General features: G+C 42.0%; 1 protein-coding gene and 1 long non-coding RNA gene across 5 annotated transcripts in view; one reads left to right on the top strand and one right to left on the bottom strand.

Annotated features, from left to right (window-relative positions):
• ERCC4 (ERCC excision repair 4, endonuclease catalytic subunit) overlaps positions 1 to 14,840 on the bottom strand; it is a 41,313-nt gene extending 26,473 nt beyond the window's left edge. Inside the window, exons 1-3 of one of the 2 annotated variants that reach the window (XM_070779684.1) lie at positions 14,590 to 14,840; positions 12,817 to 12,997; positions 1,033 to 1,228 (exon numbers count right to left, since the gene is read on the bottom strand). In XM_070779684.1, the coding sequence (XP_070635785.1) occupies positions 1,033 to 1,228; positions 12,817 to 12,997; positions 14,590 to 14,796 (584 nt within the window). In that variant the 5' untranslated portion in view covers positions 14,797 to 14,840. Of the gene's footprint in view, positions 1 to 1,032; positions 1,229 to 12,784; positions 12,998 to 14,589 lie in introns of those variants that run through there. The other variant, XM_070779685.1, reaches the window with a different exon arrangement.
• A 2-nt stretch (positions 14,841 to 14,842) lies between these two features.
• The window catches only part of LOC139179703 (uncharacterized), a 52,570-nt gene continuing 47,008 nt past the window's right edge, over positions 14,843 to 20,404 (top strand). The window contains exons 1-2 of one of the 3 annotated variants that reach the window (XR_011564018.1): positions 14,843 to 15,043; positions 15,348 to 15,455. This is a non-coding gene — a long non-coding RNA (uncharacterized lncRNA). The other 2 variants (XR_011564020.1, XR_011564019.1) reach the window with 2 other exon arrangements.

Raw genomic sequence — 20,404 nt, 5'->3', positions numbered from 1 at the left:
GCAGAAGGGGAAGGAGCAGCAGAGAATGAGACCGTTGGATGGCATCATCGACTCAATAGACATGGATTTGAGCAAACTCTGGGAGATAGTGAAGGACAGGGAAGCCTGGTGTGCTGCAGTCCACCGGCTCACGAAGAGTCAGACATGATTAAGTGACCGAACAACAAATGTAATTAAGAAGCAAAATGGAAAGCCAGGTGACAATGTTTTCAGGATTACTTTTAACCATATAAATGGAAAGTGAAAGTGAATTAGTTCAGTCATGTCCGACTCTTTGCAACCCCGTGGACTGTAGCCTACCAGGCTCCTCTGTCTGTGGGATTCTCCAGGCAAGAATACTGGAGTGGGTTGCCATTTCCTTCTCCAGGGGATCTTCCCGACCCAGGGATCGAAACCGGGTCTCCTGCATTGCGGGCAGACACTTTAACCTCTGAGCCAGAAGTATTAGTCAAATAGGGCAAGGGTCAGGGACTGAACCCAGGTCTTCTGCACTGCAGGGAGATTCTTTACCATCTGAGCCACCAGGGAAGCCTTAACATATACATATGCCCACCCTTTTCTAGATTCTTTTCCCATGGGTCATTAAAGAGCACTGAGTGGTTCCCTGTGCTATACAGTAGGTCCCTACTAGTTTTCTATTTTATTTACAGTAATGTATGTCAACCCCATCTGCCAATTTATCCCATCCTCTTCCCCGCTGCTGATGGGTAGTTTTCAAAGTGGAAGTTAGAATCTTAGCCAGTAAATTTGTAGTTCACCTAATTCTGTTGTACACATGAGCCTCCAGATCCCTAGGGATTTCACTAAATGAACAAGAAAGTGATGGCCTTGGACTACTGGAAAAATAACCAACAAATCTCTCTTTTTTATCAAAAGAATAACAAATGTGGTGACCATTTATCTATACTTGGGTGCACTGTTATAAACCTGACTAGCATGTATCAAGTACAGTGACAATAAATACTACATTAAAGTGTGAAATTAAAGTACACCAGTTTCTCTTGCAGAAATTGGTCACATAATGCTGTTTACCTTGGCCACAGATACAGCTTCCTTACAAAAAGATTTCTCATCACTCTTTCCACGTGACAAAAGCCAGTGTCAAAGGCAACAGCGTTGTCTGTGAAGGCTTTAATAAAACCACGTTTGTTTTTCTGTCTGAAGAGGCGCAAGATGAATGCTTCTTGACAAGACTCGATTATTCTGTGAGCTCTATATACCAAGATGCCTGAGGGGGGAAAAATCATAATTTAGAGTGCACAAAGACATGTCATTTTTATGCTTGCTTTCACTGATTCATCACAGTTTTCCTGAATGCCTTATTTGAGCATAGGCAAGCTATTCTAGGCTGAGGATACAGCCACAAACAAAACACGAAAAGCTGTCCTGTGGCATTTACAATAAGTAATATAAGTAAGTAAGATATTTAGTTGTTATAAGGGATAAGTGCTGAGGGAAAAAAATGAATCAGAGGAAGACAAGGAGTATGTGTAAGAGGTGGTGGTTTGCAATTTCCTTACTTATTTAATCTTTAAAAAAATTGTAGTTGATATACAATATTATAGTTACAGGTATATAATACAGTGATTCACAATTTTGAAAGGTTATACTCCATTTATAGCTATCATAGAATATTGGCTATATTACCCATGTTGTACAATATATCCTTGTGGCTTATTTTATATCTAATAGTTGTATTTACTAATCCTTTACCCCAATATTGCCCCTTCCGTCCCTCTAATCTCTGGTAACACTAATATGTTCTTTGTTTTTTTTCACTGCACTTTGAGGCGCGTGGAACTTCTTTGACCAGGGGTGGAACCCATGACCCCTGCAGTGGAAGCATGGAGTCTTAACCACTGGACAGTCCTCGAATTTGTTCTTTGTATCTGTAAGTTTGCTTCTCTTTTGGTCATATTCACTAGTTTGTTGTATTTTTTAGGATTTGCAATTTCAGATAGGGTATGCCTCACTGAGGTCTTAAGTGAGTAAAGGCTGGATGGAGATGAGAGGGTGAGCCTTGTGACCATGTGGGCCACAAGAGTTCCAGCCGAAAGAAGGGTAAGAGCAAAGGCCCTGAGGTGGGGTGTGTCTGACCTGGTGGAAGAAGAATTTCTCCAAGTCAAGTGGGCCATTTGTTCTTTTATATGTGAATCAGATGTGAACTTTGCAAAATAGCTGCCTTTCAGAAGTCTGGGGAACATCTGCTTCACTTATTATAAGAATTCAACTTTCAGAATCAGAGTATATTCTACTGAAAGATAAATTAGTCTATTTGAAACAAAAATCTAAAAAAAAAATGCTTAAGCATCTGTTTTGTGGGGTGGATGTGACAATGACACCTCTGAATTGCAAAAACAAGGATATACACGTTTCTTTAATTAGAAAAAGAGAGTTCTGGACCAGATGATTTCTCATGTGCATATATCATAGACACACGCCTCTGTGGTGCAGTACGATTAGTGGGAAATTAGAGAGAGACGTGAAATGACACGAGTGCACAGATGTCAATTATTCTATGACAATTCTTGCCTTTTAGACCGAAACCAAGCCGGGTACCATATATATTTGCTGTAAACTCACTGGCATGTTTTTGCTCCCATTCTCATCACTCCTGGGGTTTGGAAAATGACAATAGTAACCCATGACTCCTAGTAGTTCAGTAGACTCAATTCAGATTCTACTGTTTTGGTATTTAAATGTAGATTGAGGTAGATGGAGCTGAAATTTATTCTAGCCAAGCAAACTGCTTTTCAAAGACAGTAAAAATAAATAGTGCTAAGTAGAAATTTGTAGACAAAGCATTTTCAATAACACCAGTAAATGTTGTTGTTGTTTAGTTGACTCTTTTGCGATCCCATGGATTGGGATTTTCCAGATAAGAATACTGGAGTGGGTTGCCACTTCTTTTTTCCAGGGGAAGCCAACACCAGTATATGTGCACAGCTAATCTACTACTCAGAAATACTCAGTACCCAGCAGGTGGGTTTTTCCAAATATGTTTCTGGGCCACAGTTGTGGTCCTGGATGAAATAGGACATGAAAGTTAGAAAATAGACTTCTAAAGAAAAGGTGAATCTCAAGTTAAGAAAATGGTGTGCTCCAAAAGGTTGTCATTCTTTTGGAAGCCAGAAGGAGGAGGGAGAAGAGAAGTATACTCTATCCCAGCCCTAAGCACTGGGCTTAGGTATTTTTATAGATTTTTATTTCACTGAATCCTCAAAATAACTCTATGGGGTAGGTATTACTATAGAGATCAGGAAAAAGCAACTTGACCACGGTCACCCTACAAGTAAATGGAGGCCAAAGGTTCCAAATCATGAGTGTCTGATAACACAGCTATATTCTTCCTACTAGGTGACATCATCTGAGGACCACGCACCCCTCCCCCTTAAAAAAGTACAAGTAAGTTAGGCTTCCGGGTACAGTTCTAGTGCCACATTTTGGCATCTCATTTTGCTGCACTGTAATTATTTCTTTACGCCTATCTCCTCCTGCTTGGGCACAAGATCATTATAAAAAGAAGTAATCAGAGAGTGCTTACTATGTGCCATGCATAATGCAAAGAATTTCATACACCTGATGTCAGTTTACCCTCACAATAATCCTAAGAGGAATGAGAGAAAACTGAGCCACACAGAAGTGGAGACACTTGCCCAAGGTCACACAGCTGCACCTGGTGACGGTGAGCTCCAACCCAGAGGCCGCCTAACTCAGGACAGCACCCTGCCATCTTGTCATCTTTGTCTCCAGCACCTATCTCATTCCTGCCAAATAAGGGACCACTGGCAACTGATCTTTACTAATAGTTAATGTTAAAAATGACATACAGTCTGAATGACGATAAAGCTGAATTACAGCACTGGGTATGCAAATCTAACATGGAACTTTTTTTTCCTTTAAGTTTCCCAAGGAAAGTGTGTTCTGAGGTCTATTTAGAGATGTCAGAATATGCTAAACAATGAAAGGACCCTCTTTCCCTGTATGTTTGAAAGTATAATCTGGGGAGATATTTTCACAGTTCTCCCACTACTGAGAAGTCATGTTGGCAGGGATGCCTAGGGTGGGTGCAGTGATGCTAAGAGCTAGTGACAGGAACAAGTTAGGGCTGGTGCATTCAGGACTTCCCAGGGGGTTACATGCTCCTAGGACACTGGTCTGTAACAGCTGTGTTGAAAGCTTCTACGGGGGCTGGGAGAATGTGGGGGATAGACGATGATCCCAGGGGTTGCAGCATTTGAAGGGATTCATTTCTTTGGCTCATTTGCATTCTATTCAGCCAAGGAGCACTAACAGCTCCAGCTTCATTATTGGCTGGGAATCAATCAGAAATGGGAATGGCATTTTATTTTATTTTTTTTTTTTGGGAATGGCATTTTAATTAGGAACCACCTATAAACTACACTTTGCATAGTCCTTTGATTCAGATTGCTTTCTGCCTAATTAGGTTGAACTGTTACTGGGAGTCACAGAGTAATACTGACATCTAGTGGTCATTTCAATACTTTTTTCCATTTTATCAACTTGCTGCTGCTGGGCTGCTGCTAGGTTGCTTCAGTCGTGTCCGACTCTGTGCGACCCCAGAGACGGCAGCCCACCAGGCTTCCCGTCCCTGGGACTTAAGTAAAGCTAAATTTATAAGAAACCAACAAGCAGTAACAGAGAAGGCAATGGCACCCCACTCCAGTACTCTTGCCTGGAAAATCCATGGACGGAGGAGCCTGGTGGGCTGCAGTCCATGGGGTCGTGAAGAGTCAGATAGGACTGAGCGACTTCCCTTTCACTTTCATGCATTGGAGAAGGAAATGGCAACCCACTCCAGTGTTCTTGCCTGGAGAATCCCAGGGACTGCGGAGCCTGATGGGCTGCCGTCTATGGGGTCACACAGAGTCAGACACGACTGAAGCGACTTAGCAGCAGCAGCAACAAGCAGTAAAATATTTTATTACAATGTATCAAGATTTTGGGCTATACAAAGCCTTTATTTTTTGCTATTATCTATTATTTATTATGTACCATGTACTGTACTAGCAATTATATTTATTTTACCTCATTTAGTCCTTATGATAACTTCACAAGGCACTATTTTCTCAACGTAAGCAATGAGACAACTGAGACTTTGGAAAATTAAGTAATTTGCTTGTAAGCAGTGGTGTTACCCTTCAAAGTCAACCGAGTCTGACCCTAACTGTACAGCCCTGTCATGGCTTATAACTGATAAATATAAAAGTACAGCAAAATTTTCATCAATCAGTTCACTATGAATCATATGAAACATTGGTTCAGGGCTTCCCTGGTGACTCAGTGGTAAAGAACTTGCCTGCCAATTTCAATCCCCGATCCGGGAAGATTCCACATGTCATGGAGTAACTAGGCCAAGGCACCACAACTAGTGAGCTTGTGCTCTAGAGCCTGGGAGCCACAACTACTGAAGCCCGTGTGCCCCAGAGCCCACGCTCCACAAGAGAAGACACCACAATGAGAATCAGCCCACACACCACAACTACAGGGTAGCCCCTGCTCAAAGCAACTGGAGAAAAGGCCACTCAGCAATGAAAACCCAGCACAGAAAAAACAAATACATAAAATTATAAAGTATTACAAATGACATTTCCATTAAAAAACAGTCATTCATACATTTATGCATTAAATATTTCTTGAGGGTCTTTGAGGCTCAGGGCAATGTGTTAGATATTGTAGGAAGGTCAATTATGAATTTCAGCACCTCTCTGCCCTTTACAAGTTCACTGAAGACCACAGTATATACATACATCATTCACCTAACATATGTGTGTTTGGTATCTACTATGTACCAGTTACTCAGCCTGGGATGAAGTTGTTCCTTACTCTTAGGAGGCTTGCCATCTCATGAGCGATAGACAAACAGGCAAATACAGTGTGGTGTTCTGAAGTGCTCTGACTGGGGAGGACAGAGGCGGGGCCCCTAAATTATCTTTGGGGAAATCAGAAAAGCTTTCCCGAAGGACAAACAACAGTGAAAAATGATTCTATCTCTACATTAATTCTGGCTACCATTAAACCATTCTTCTCAAAATAACTAAGCAACTGCTTAGTTTAATTTCAATCATGGGAGAGAGTTGGGATCAAGATAGTGGAGTTTGAAGACCCTGAGCTCACCACCGTCCTACCCACCATGAACACATCAAAACTACAATGACATACAGAGCAACTCTCTCTCAGAATGACCTGTAGACCAGTAGAACGGCTCTCCTACAACCAAGGCTATGGAGAAAGAACCCCAGGGAGTCTGACAGGAGGGGAGGAAAAGAGATCTCGTTGGGACCCACAGCCCCAGTGGGTGGCCCAGAAGAGGAGGGAGATCTTGCAGGCTCAGGGATCCTCTCTGAAGACTGAGGGGTTTGAACCCCACATTGGGTACCAGGGGTCCAGCACTGGGAAGACGAGCCCCCTTGGCTGGTTTGGAAACCAGTGGGGCTTACCAGTGGGCTGCAGAAAACCTAGATTCCACTCTTGAAGAGAGCAAGTATGCCTAGACATCTCAGCAGAGGCAGCAGACTGAAAGCTGCCTGGTGCTCCAGCTGCCCTGCAGGACCCCGCCGCCCCTCCCACCCTACCAGCCTGTACCAGGCTCCTGCTCCGGCCCCTCCTGCCCCAGCCCTATCCCCCAACAAGACAGCTCCACCAGCGCACTCTCAGGGAAGATGCAGTCTTTGCTCTCTTCAGATCCAGCTCTCCCACCAAAAGCACCCATGGGGCACACAGACTGCAAAGGACATGCCCACACAGGGACATGGATTCAAGACTGGGAAAGGTAACTGTGTTGCCTAACTTCATAGGGACAATCAGAGAAAGTCAAGTAAAATAAGAATACAGAAGAATATGTTCCAAACAAAAGAGCAAGACAGAATTCTGAGGAAAAAACCCTAAGGAACAGAGATAAGTAATTTACCTGATAAAGAGTTTAAAATAAGAGTCATAAAAATGCTCACTGAACTTGGGAAACTCAGCAGTGGCCACAGGACTGGAAAAGGTCAGTTTTCATTCCAATCCCAAAGAAAGGCAATGCCAAAGAATGCTCAAACTACCGCACAATTGTACTCATCTCACACGCTAGTAAAGTAATGCTCAAAAATTCCCCAAGCCAGGCTTCAGCAGTACATGAACCGTGAACTTCCAGATGTTCAAGCTGGTTTTAGAAAAGGCAGAGGAACCAGAGATCAAATTGCCAACATTCACTGGATCATCAAAAAAGCAAGAGAGTTTCAGAAAAACATCTATTTTTGCTTTATTGACTATTCCAAAGCCTTTGACTGTGTGGATCACAATAAACTGTGGAAAATTCTGAAAGAGATGGGAATACCAGACTACCTGACCTGCCTCTTGAGGAACCTGTATACAGGTCAAGAAACAACAGTTAGAACTGGACATGGAACAACAGACTGGTTCCAAATAGGAAAAGGAGGACGTCAAGGCTGTATATTGTCACCCTGCTTATTTAACTCATATGCAGAGTACATCATGAAAAACGCTGGGCTAGAAGAAGCACAAGCGGGAATCAAGATTGCCGGGAGAAATATCAATAACCTCAGATATGCAGATGACACCACCCTTATGGCAGAAAGTGAAGAAGAACTGAAGAGCCTCTTGATGAAAGTGAAAGAGGAGAGTGAAAAAGTTGGCTTAAAGCTCAACATTCAGAAAACTAAGATCATGGCATCTGGTCCCATCACTTCATGGGAAATAGATAGGGAAACAGTGTCAGACTTTATTTTTCTGGGCTCCAAAATCACTGCAGATGGTGATTGCAGCCATGAAATTAAAAGACACTTACTCCTTGGAAGGAAAGTTATGACTAACCTAGACAGCATATTAAAAAGAAGAGATATTACTTTGTCAACAAAGGTCCGTCTAGTCAAGGCTATGGTTTTTCCAGTGGTCATGTATGTATGTGAGAGTTGGACTATAAAGAAAGCTGAGTGCTGAAGAATTGATGCTTTTGATCTGTGGTGTTGGAGAAGACTCTTGAGAGTCCTTTAGACTGCAAGGAGATCCAACCAGTCCATCGTAAAGCAGATCAGTCCTGGGTATTCATTGGAGGGACTGATGTTTAAGCTGAAACTCCAATACTTTGGCCACATGATACGAAGAGCTGACTCATCTGAAAAGACCCTGATGCTGAGAAAGATTGAGGGCAGGAGGAGAAGGGGACGACAGAGGATGAGATGGTTGGATGGCATCATCGACTCAATGGACATGGGTTTGGGTGGACTCCAGGAGTTGGTGATGGATAGGGAGGCCAGGCGTGCTGCTGTTCATGGGGTCACAAAGAGTCGGACATGACTGAGCGATTGAACTTACTGACTGACTGAACTTGGGAAAAGAACAGAGGAACATAGTGAGAACTTTAACAAAGAACTAGAAAAATACAAAAAAGAGCCAATCAGAACTAAAACATACAATAAAGTGAAAAATGCTAGAAAGACTAGCATACTAGTCCTAGAAGGACTTAAGTCCTTAAGTAAATTTAAGAAGAGTGGAATTATATCAAGGATCTTTTCCAACTACAACAGTAATGAAACCAGAAATCAATACAAGAAGAAAATGGAAAAATACAAACACATGTAGATAAACAACATGCTACTAAAAAACCAACAGGCCAACAAAGATATCAAATAGGAAATTTAAAAATTCCTTGATATGAATGAAAAGAGAAACATAACTTTCCAAAGTCATGGGATACAGTTAAAGCAGTTCTAAGAGGGAAGTTTAAAGTGATATAGGCCTACCTCAAGAAACAAGAAACTTCTCAAGTAAACAACCTAATTTTCCATTTAAAGGAATTAGAAAAAAACATAGCCCAAAGTCAGCAGAAAGAAGAAAATAAAAACCTGAGTGCAAATAGAGACCAAAAAAACCAAACAAACAATAGAAAAGATCAATAAACTAAGAGTTGTTTTTTGTTTTGAAAAGACAAAATTGATCCTTTAGCAAGACTCTTCAAGACAAAAAAAAGGGGAAGGGCCCAAATAAAATCAGAAATGAAAGAAGCAAACTTACAATTTATATCACAGAAATATAAATAGTCATAAGAGAATATACTAAGACTTATATGCTAGCAAATTGGACAACCTAGAAGAAATGGATAAACTCCTAGAAACATACAATCTTCAAAGACTGAATCAGAAAAAAATAAAATATCTAACTAGTAATAAAAACTGAATCACTAATAAAAAAATCCCAACAAAGAAAAATCTAGGGCTAGGAATTCCACCCAACATTACAGAAAAAGTAAATACCTATGGTTCTCAAACTATCAAAAAAATCAGAGGATGAAACACCTCAAAACTCATTCTACCAGGTCAGCATTACTCTGATACCAAAACCAGAAAAAGACACTATAAAAAAGAGAAAATATCCCTGACGAACACAGATGCAAAAATCCTCAACAAAATATTAGCAAACTGAATTCAACAATATATAAAAAGGATCACACTTCATGACCAAGTGTGATTTATTCCAGGGATGCAAGGATGGTTCAATATTGAAACTTGACTTGTGAATACTGAACCATTAACAAAACAAAGGATAAAAATCACATAATCTTCTCAATAGATACAGAAAATGTATTTGACAAAATTCAACATCCATTTATGATAAAAACTGTCAACAAAGTTGGATAGAGAGAACACACCTCAACATAATAAAAGCCATTTATAACAAACCCACAGCTAATGTTATACTCAATGGTGAAAAGCTGAAAGTTTTTCCTCTAAAATCAGGGACATGACAAGGATGTCCACTTTCCCCACTTCTATTTACATAGTATTAAAAGGCCTGCCCTCAGCAAGCAGACAAGAAAAAGAAATAAAAGCATCCAAATTGGAAATGAAGAAGTAAAACTATTTCCAAATATATACTATATATAGAAAATGCTAAAAACTCCATCAAAAAACTTTGAGAATACATAAATTAAGTTGTAGGCTACAAGATTAATATACAGAAATCTGTTTGTGTTTCTTTACACTAAGTATTAGGTATTAAGAAGAGAAATCAATACAATAATCCATTTTACAACTTAATCAAAAAGAATAAAATACCTAACAATAAATTAACCAAGGAGGTGAAAGATCTGATTTCTGAAAACTATGACACTGATGAAAGAAACTGAAGACAAATAGAAATATATTTTGTTCATGAACTGGAAGAATTAATATTGTTAAAATGACCATACTACCTGAAGCTATCTACAGATTTAATGCTATCCAAATCAAAATATCTATGACATTTTTTAAAGAATTAGAACAAATAATTTGATTGGAACCACAAGACTTCAAAGAGCAAAACCAATCTTGAGAGAAAAGAACAACACTGGAGCTATCACCTTCCTTGAGACTATACTACAAAGCTATAGCAATCAAAACGGTATGGTTCTGGCCCCAAACCAGACACAAATATCAATGGAACAAAACAGAAAGACCAGAAATAAACTCAAGCATGTGGTCAATTAATTAACATCACTTCATGGCAAATAGAAAGGGAAAAAGTTGAAGTAGTGACAGATATTCTTTTCTTGGGCTCCAAAATCACTGCTGACAGTGATTGCAGTCATGAAATTAAAAGACACTTGCTCCTTGGAAGAAAAGCTATGACAAAACTAGACGGTGTATTAAAAAGCAAAAACATCATTTTGTTCACAAAGGTCTGTATAGTCAGATCCATGGTTTTTCCAGTAGTCATGTATGGATGTGAGAGTTGGCCCATAAAGAAAGCTGAGTACTGAAGAACTGATGCTTTCAAATTGTGGTACTACAGAAGACTCTTGAGAGTCTCTTGGACTGCAAGGAGATCAAACCAGTCAATCCTAAAGGAAATCAATCCTGAATATTTACTGGAAGGACTGATGCTGAAACTGAAGCTCCAATACTTTGGCCACCTGATGCAAAGAGCCGATTCACTGGAAAATACCTTCATGATGGGAAAACTGAAGGCAAAAGGAGAAGAGGGCGGCAGAGGGCAAGATGGTTGGATGGCATCACCAATTCAAAGGACATGAACTTGAACAAACTCTGGGAGATAATGAAGGACAGGGAAACTTGGCGTGTTGCAGTTCATGGTGTTGCAGAGTCGGACATGACTTAGTGACTAAACCACCACAACAAAATGGGGAAAAGACTCTCTTCAATAGGTGGTGCTGGGCAATCTAGACAGTTACATGTAAAAGAATGAAATCAGAACATTTTTCTCACACTGTATTAAATAAACTCAAAATGGACTAGAAACCAACATTTAAGATCTGAAACCATAAAACTCCTTGGAGAAGACAAAGGCAGTAGGCTCTCTGACATCTGTCTTAGCAATACTTTTTGAATCTGTCTCTTTAGGCAAGGGAAACAAAAACAAAAATAATCAAATGAGCCTACACCAAATTAAAAAGCTTTTGCACAGTGAAAGAAGCCAACCAACAAATGAAAAAGCAACCTACTGAATGGGAGAAGATATTTGCAAACAATATTTCCAATAAAAGATTAGTATCTAAAATGTATAAAAAATTCATACAACTCAGTATCAAAAAAAGAAAAAAACTTGATTAAAACAGAAGGGGCCGAGGACCTGAATAGGCATTTTTCCAACATTGGCCAACAGAGACAAACAATGAGATATCACTACACACCTCTCAGAATGTCTATTGTGAAAAAGACAAGAAGTTATAAGTGTTTTTGATGTTGTGGGGAAAAAAGGAACCCTTGTGCACTCTTGGTGGGAATGTAAATTGGTATAGCCACAATGGAAAATGTATGGAGGTTCCTCAAAGAATTAAAAAGAAAAGTACCATATGGTCCAGCAACTTCACTCCTGGGTATTTGGAGAAAATAAAAACATTAATTGAAAAAGATATATGCACTGCAATGTTCATAGCAGCATTATCTATAAGATTCAACCGAAATATCCACAGGTAGAGGAATGGATAAAGAAGACGTGCTATATATATATATAAATATCCATTGCTCAGTCATAATAAAAAATGAAATTTTGCCATTTTCCACAACATGGATGGACCTGGAGGGTATTATGCTAAGAGAAGTAAGTCAGACAGAAAAAGACAAATACTGTGTTTTTACTTTTATGTGGGATCTAAAAAATAAAACAAATGAACAGTAACAAATGTAAAAAATGTAAAAAAACAAATGTAAAAAAACAGGAACAGACAACAAGCTAGCGGTACCAGTGAGGAGAGGGGTGGGGGAGAAGCAAAATACGAAAAGCAGATCAAGAGGCACAAAGTACTAAGTATAAAAGAAACAAGTTGAAGACGTAATGTACAGCTCAGGGAATACAGTCAATCTTTATAATAAATTTGTATGGAGTATAATCTATAAAATATAGAATTAACTGTGTTATACACCCGAAACCAATGTAACACTGTAAGTAAATGACACTGAAAAAAATTGTTTTGAAAATTTCAAAATCATGGTTAAAAAAAAAATACTCTTTAAAGAGGAAAAACCAAACTAAGGGATATACGAAGAATATTTATAAACATTCAAATCTGATTAGCTTCTAAAAGCAACCACCAATTACTAAGCATTGACTGAATACGAGCTTAAAAAACACAGAAATGTCATCTTACATTTAGTTTCTTATTCAGGCCATAAATATTTACTAAGCATCCAAAATGTGTCAGGTATTGTGTTAACACCTGGAAGAAAAATGCTGAGCAAAAAAACATCCAATGCTGTTTACAAGGTTCTAGTCTGGAGTTTAGCAGAGAGAACAGACAAGCATGGGAAAAAAAGAAACTTACATGCAAATAACAATAAGGCTTCAAATTCTCACCGGTAATTAAATCTGAAGGTATTCTATCAGTCAGGAAATCAACCACAAGTATTCGGCTTGTTGCAAATATCACACCGCCTTGCGTGTACACTTCATAGCGATTGCTACCTGTGATTTCATTTGTTACTCGGCGAGGGAGATGTTCAACTCCTTCTATCTTCAGCTGGTTGATAAAATACTCCTAAATCAAATTAAACTGGATTAGCAGACTATTTAATACAGGGCAGTTTTTAATAGGTTGCAAGTGTTTTTATTTAAAGAGCTTCCCTGAAGGGTCAGAGGTAAAGAATCTGCCAGTAATTCAGGAGACCTGGGTTCCATCCCTGGGTGGGGAATATGCCCTGCAGAAGGAAATGGCAACCCATTTCAGTATTCTTGCCTGGAGAATCCCAGGGACAGAGGAGCCTGGCAGGCTACAGTCCATGGGGTCACAAAAAGGACACGACTGAGCACGGCATAGCACAGCAGCAGCATTTGTACTTAAAACACGCTGCCTTTTTCAGAGATTATGAACTTTATAATGAACACACAAATTACTACTTAACACTAATCAATCGACATTTACTTAGGGTTTTATTTTTGTTTTGGGGTTTGCACTAAAGACTCATTGCACTTGAGATGTTATTAGCAGTTTAACAACAAAAAGACTTTAAAATCCTGGGCTAAAAGACTGCTACCTAGAAAATACTGCCTGCCAGAGGTGGCTTTGCAGTCATGTGTACCATGTGAGAAGATAATAAGGGAACCCTCTTCCCAGGTGGTTTTAGACTATTAGTTCTGTCCGGGTCCCCCCAGAGGGGATTTCATCACGTCAGTGGGACCTTTGGTTCTTCACATCTTCAGTTCCATGCCACTTTTCCTGGGGGGCACCTGTCGTGCTAAGTCCCAGTCGAGCACTAGGGATACCCAGATGAATCAGCCCGGTGCCCAGCTCTTAGGAGTTTATGGTCACTCTTCTCAGCTGGCATTTTCCTTGAGGCCACCTGCTCTAGATAGCTAAGGGCTCATCAGACTTGTCAACCAGGCTATGACACCTGTCACTATCCCACAACACAGGTGTATCCTATTTTCCTCAGGGTCCTTTACTCTCCCTGACCCAGGCACCCTTTCGGAATATGCTCAGCTTCCAGCTCCCTTCCCTTCTGACCTTATGCCCCTTGTCCCAAAGCCTGGGTGAACCCCCAGGACGTCCTCTTCCCTGCTTAGTTTTCCCCAGCCTCAGCGTCTCCTAAGTTCCCATTCCCCTCAGCGACTCCTCCATCCCCATCATTGTTCCCTTTTAGGGACCTCACTGCTCTGCCTCCAGCAAGTCCCTTAATATCCAACTTCAGGACTGCCTCGTTATTCCCACCCATATCCTCCTCCAAGAATCCTCCCACCCTCTCCAGAGACCTCCGATCCTTCTCCCCACCTCCATCCTCCTCAAATGAACTCCCCTAACTGCTCGCAGAGACCCTCCAACACTCTCAGGGTCCTCGCACCTGTGTCACGGTCCCGCATCTTCCCTCAGGACCCCGCCGCCCTCTCAGGGTCCTGGCACCTCCGTCAGCGTCCTGCAACCACCTCCGGACCTCTCCCACCGTCTCAGCGTTCCCGCACCCGCGCCAGGGGCCTGCATCTACCTCCGGGACCCTTACTCCACGCCCTCCCGCCCGCGTCAGGGCCCCGTATCGCCCTCAGAGGCTTGGCCTCCGCGCGAGGCCTGCGTCCACTCAGGAGCCTCCCCAGCCCTCTAGGGGTCCCCTTGTCCCCCGCGCCGGCGGCCGGCCGCACCTCCTCGGCCGGCTGCGTGTTGAGCACCAGCACTAGGCACGCCGGGTGGCAGTGCAGCCGGAGGAAGTGATAAAGGAGCCGGTCCGCGCCGAGCCCGCGGGCGCACACTACCAGTCCGTCGGCGTCCAACAGTTCCAGCACCAGCTGCCGCTCATATTCCAAAAGCGGCGCCATAGCCGTCACTCGAGCCGGCGAGCCCGGCTCCATGGGCGCCCTTCCGGGGCGGCGGCGGAACGTAGCCGAAGGAAGCCGAGTCTGAGACGAGAGTGGGCCGGACCATGCCGAAGAGAGCCGAGTGTGGCCGAAGGGAGCCGAGTCCGGGACGAAAGCCGCCGAACGTAGCCGAAGAGAGCCGAGCCCGACAGGACGGGAGCCGGCCGAACGCAGCCGAAGAGGAACCTAGAAGAATCGAAGATTCGTGGAGTCCGCGGGGAGGTGCTATCGCTCTCAACAGGTGTCTGCTGCGGGCTTCAGGTTTCACCTTGTTTGTATTTTAGATTTGAGAGTCAGGCGGCCTAGACCCACTAGACCACAAGCTACCACAAAGCGAGAGAGGAGATGTAAACCCAAGGAACTGAGCTCCCTGACATTGTCCATTGAAAAAGTTAATTGTCAGTCTAAGGATTGCACTTAGAATTGGTAGCACCTGCTGCCCAGGGTGAGGTTTGCTCCTTTCTTTTGCAATGGGCCCCTCTTTTAAAAATTGTTTGTATAAGCAGAATAGTTTGTTAATCTCAGCTTCTTGTTTCTCTCGAAAGGTCTTGACTATAATTGCTGCTGCTGCTAAGTCGCTTCAGTCGTGTCCGACTCTGTGCGACCCTATGGACTATAGCTTGCCAGGCTCCTCTGTCCATGGGATTCTACAGGTAAGAATACTGGAGTGGGTTGCTACGCCTTCCTTCAGGGGATCTTCCCCACCCAAGGATCGAACCCGCCTCTCTTACGTTTCCTGTATTGGCAGGTGGGTTCTTAAGTGAAGTCGCTCAGTCGTATCCGACTCTTTGCGACCCCGTGGACTGTAGCCCACCAAGCTCCTCCGTCCATGGGATTTTCCAGGCAAGAATACTGGAGTGGGTTGCCATTTCCTTCTCCAAGGTGGGTTCTTAGCCCTGTAAAAAGTCGCAACCAGGTGTACTCGGTGTAGCCTTGTCTAGTCTTCCACTAGGGGGACACCTAGGTATTTGTTCTGTAGGTAGAAATGCCTGTAATCTAATTAGAGAAATTCTTTTGTGTGTACCTCCCTTTTTCCCCAACCTCCATGATTAGAAAATAAAAAATACTGTATAAGTAAGCAAAAATAAAAATCATTTGTTATTCTATTACCAGAAATTACTACTGTAACATCATCTACGCTTTTAGTTTTTGTCTTTTTTTTGGTATATAAATTCTCACCACACATACTTATTTTACTGATATAATGAGTAACTCTGATTTAAATCGAGAGTTTGTTGCTCTCATTTGATAAATCTGTGAACATGGTATTTAATATTCTTCTACAAAATTCTTTTTTGACAGTTTTATTGAGGTAATTGTACAGTCACATTCAGTTGTAAGAAATGCTGTTGCTGTTTAGTTGCTAAGTTGTGTCCGACTTTTTTGCAACCCCGTGGACTATAGCCTGCCAGGCTCCTCTGTTTGTGGGATTTCCCAGGCAAGAATACTGAAGTAGGTTGCTATTCCCTCCTCCAGGGGATCTTCCCAGCCCAGCGATTGAACCTGTGTCTCCTGTGTTGGCAGCTGGATTCTTCACCACTGAGCAACCGGGGAAGCCCCCAAATTCTCTTAGATATATGGCCGATGAGATTTCTACAATGCAAATGTACCATACTCATTTACCTAATTCCTTATTAGTGGACATTGAGCCTGTTTCCACTTCCCCCTGTCATATTGTAAATACTATTTTATTGAGTATCTTCAGACATAAATTCAACCATGCCCGTAAGATGCACTTTAGAAGTGGGTACTTAGTAGGATAAAGAGAACAAACATATGTAAGGGTTTTCATTACATCCATGGTGCCACATCACCTTCTAGAAAGCCTGTACCGATTTATATCAACATCAGCAGTTTACAGGGCTTCCCTGATGGCTCAGTGGTAAACAATCTGCCTGCCAATGCAGGAGAAGAGGTTTAATCCCTGGGTCTAGAAGATCCCCTGAAGGAGGGCATGGCAACCCACTTCAGTATTCTTGCCTGGAGAATCCTGTGGACAGAGGAGCCTGGCGAGCTACAGTCCATGGGGTGGCAAAAGAGTTGGGTGCAACCGATCACGCAGCAAGAGGATCTGTTTCTCTACCTCTTACTGCTTAGTCTAGTACTTTACTTACATTTTGTCAAGATTTAAACAGTATATGGTATTTCCTAAATGTTGATTAAATGGAAAAGAATGTCTGCAGACATTCTCCACATAGCCATTCCTATGAGACTCATGTGAATCCCTCCACTTTTGCAAGTGAGAAAATGGAGTCCAAGGAGCTTTTGTAATTTGGCCAAGACCAGTCAACTAGTTAGGGCATTTAGTTCAGGACATGATAAGTAGGGACTCAACACGTATGAAGGATATGCATGTTGAAGTAACAACTCTGATATTCAAACCTGATTCCCAGCTGTGATATGCAAAGTAATGGCTCCACAAAGATGTTCATGTTTTAATCCCTTGGTACCTGTGAATATGTTACCTTATATGGCAAACGAGGCTTTGAAGACATTATTCATTTAGAGATTTCAAGATGGGGAGTGTATTTTGGATTGTCATGGTGGGCCCACTCTAATTATGAGCGTCCATATAAAGGAAGGAGAGAGACCAGAGGGTGAGAGTCTGAGAAGGAGATGTGACAATGGAAACAGAGGTTGGAATGATGTGGAAGGGGCCACGAGCCAAAGAATGCTGCCTTTTGTAGCTGAAAAAGGCAAGGGAATGAGTTCTCCTCTGAGGGCTTCAGAAGGAACACATTCTTGCCAACCGATTTTGCACTTCTGGCCCCCAGAACTGGAATATATGAACTTGGGTTGTTCTAAGCACCTACATTTGTAGTAATTCGTTACAGCAACTGGAAACTAATACACAAGCATTCACTATTTCCAATAAACTGAGCTCTACAGATGAAGTCCTGTAAGAGTATATAATGAAGCAGTAATTTTGGAGGATGATTGGTCAATGTATAGAGAAATTTAAAATATCTATATAGATCCATATATATGTGAAAATATATTTACCCCACAAATATTTATTGGGCACCCATGACTTGTCAGTGAACAAAACAGATTAAAAACTTGGCTACCGTAGAACTTATATTCTGTGGGGAACTTATGTATGATGTTTATTAATCATATAATTTTGTGAACTGTCATTATTTTGCAGATATTTCTCCTGAATTTCTTATGCTAGGAGGCTAGTCAAAACTTCTTCCTGCATCCCTAATAAGTGGAATATCATACAATACTTATAAGCTGTTCAGTTAAGTCACTCAGTCATGTCCAACTCTGCGACCCCATGAACTGCAGCATGCCAGGCCTCCCTGTCCATCACCAATTCCCGGAGTTTACCCAAACTCATGTCCATTGAGTCGGTGATGCCATCCAACATCTCATTCTCTGTTGTCCCCTTCTCTTCCCACCCTGAATCTTTCCCAGCATCAGGGTCTTTTCAAATGAGTCAGCTCTTTGCATCAGGTGGCCAAAGTATTGGAGTTTCAGCTTCAACATCAGTCTTTCCAATGAACACCCAGGACTGATCTCCTTTAGAATGTACTGGTTGGATCTCCTTGCAGTCCAAGGGACTTTCGAGAGCCTTATCCAACACCACAGTTCAAAAGCATCAATTCTCCGGTGCTCAGCTTTCTTTATAGTCCAACTCTCACATCCATACATGACTACTGGAAAAACCATAGCCTTGACTAGATGGACCTTTGTTGGTAAAGTAATGTCTCTGCTTTTTAATATGCTGTCTAGATTGGTCATAACTTTCCTTCCAAGGAGTAAGCGTCTTTTAATTTCATGGCTGCAGTCACCATTTGCAGTGATATTGGAGCCCCCCAAAAATAAAGTCAGCCACTGTTTCCACTGTTTCCACATCTATTTGCCAAGCTGTATGTGACAAGATACCAAATCCAGGCTATTATAAAATACAAAAAGTAACTTCAAAACAGTAATGTATAGAATGGTCCCATTTGTTTAAAGAACCAGTAAACAGGCATTATTTCCTTATGACTACATAGAAAAGCCCTTAACAAAAGTAATAGCTTCTGGGGAGTTGAAATGGGTGGTTGGTGTAGGGTGAGACCTTTACATTTCAGTTTATTCTGTTCTTCTCTGTTTGACTTTCTTACCGTTGACTTATATTGCTTTTATAATGAAAGCAAAAGAAAACACTTCCCAGGTACTAAATAAATACTTCATCAGTACTGCACAGTATTACATCGTGAATTCTATATTTAATGTATATTCTGGGCAACAATGTCAAAAGTTGGTATCTAGGGAAGCAGACTTTTGTATTAATAAATTCTAGCAGAGGAGAAGGCAATGGCACCCAACTCCAGTACTCTTGCCTGGCAAATCCCATGGATGGAGGAGCCTGGTAGGCGGCAGTCCATGGGGTCGCTAGGAGTTGGACACGACTGAGCGACTTCACTTTCACTTTTTACTTTCATGCACTGGAGAAGGAAATGGCAACCCACTCCAGTGTTCTTGCCTGGAGAATCCCAGGGACGGGGAAGCCTGGTGGGCTGCTGTCTATGGGGTCGCACAGAATTGGACACGACTGAAGTGACTTAGCAGCAGCAGCAGATGTGTCTAGACATTGTAGTTTTGCCCCTCAGTCAGTTCAGTTGCTCAGTCGTGTCTGATTCTTTGCGACCCCATAGACTGCAGCACACCAGGCTTCTCTGTCCATCACCAACTCCTGGAGCTTACTTAAAGTCATGTCCATTGAGTCAGTGATGCCATCCAACCATCTCATCCTCTGTCATCCCCTTCTTCTCCTGCCTTCAATCTTTCCCAACATCAGGGTCTTTTCTAGTGAATCAGTTCTTTCCATCAGTGGCCAAAGTATTGGAGTTTCAGCTTCAGCATCAGTCCTTCCAATGAATATTCAGGACTGATCTTTAGGATGGACTGGTTGGATCTCCTTGCAGTCCAAGGGACTCTCAAGAGTCTTCTCCAACACCACAGTTCAAAAGCATCAATTCTTTGGCTCTCAGCTTTCTTTATAGTCCAATTCTCACATCCCTGGGCAAAAGTTTTTCACTTAAAAGATTCTTCCTCCCACCATGTCACTGTCACAATAATTCTCCAAACCTTTCCTTATTTTTAGATTGTTCTGATCATCAGAGCTATCTCCACTCTAGATTACTTTGCAGGTTTCAGTTTTGCCCACCAAGACACAGGTCAGGCAGCAGCCCTGTGGTTTTTGGTGCTGGTCTGCAGTGAGATTAAGCATCATTTTCCTCCTGACTTGAGGTAGAACTAAGCACATCTTAGATAACCCTGATTGCCATAGGTAGGCCACCATAATTTCTCTCAACAACCTCAGTTTTTCACATCCATATGGAGACTGCCTTAAATCTAGAGGCTAGAGAAAAGATAAAGAGAGAATGCTTTCTGACTTTGACTCCTTTCCTAGGACCAGATCACCTTTGGGCCCCTTAAGGATTCTGGATGTAACTTATAAAGACTTGGGTTTGAAACCCAGCTCAGCTATGTGACCTATGCAGGTTATTTAACCTCTCTATACCTAAGTGCAGAGAAGGCAATGGCACCCCACTCCAGTACTCTTGCCTGGAAACTCCCATGGACGGAGGAGCCTGGTAGGCTGCAG

This window comes from Bos indicus, chromosome 25 (assembly GCF_029378745.1).
Source record: "Bos indicus isolate NIAB-ARS_2022 breed Sahiwal x Tharparkar chromosome 25, NIAB-ARS_B.indTharparkar_mat_pri_1.0, whole genome shotgun sequence".
In the NCBI taxonomy this organism is placed as follows: domain Eukaryota; kingdom Metazoa; phylum Chordata; class Mammalia; order Artiodactyla; family Bovidae; genus Bos; species Bos indicus.
This window is presented reverse-complemented; position numbering and strand designations above follow the sequence as displayed.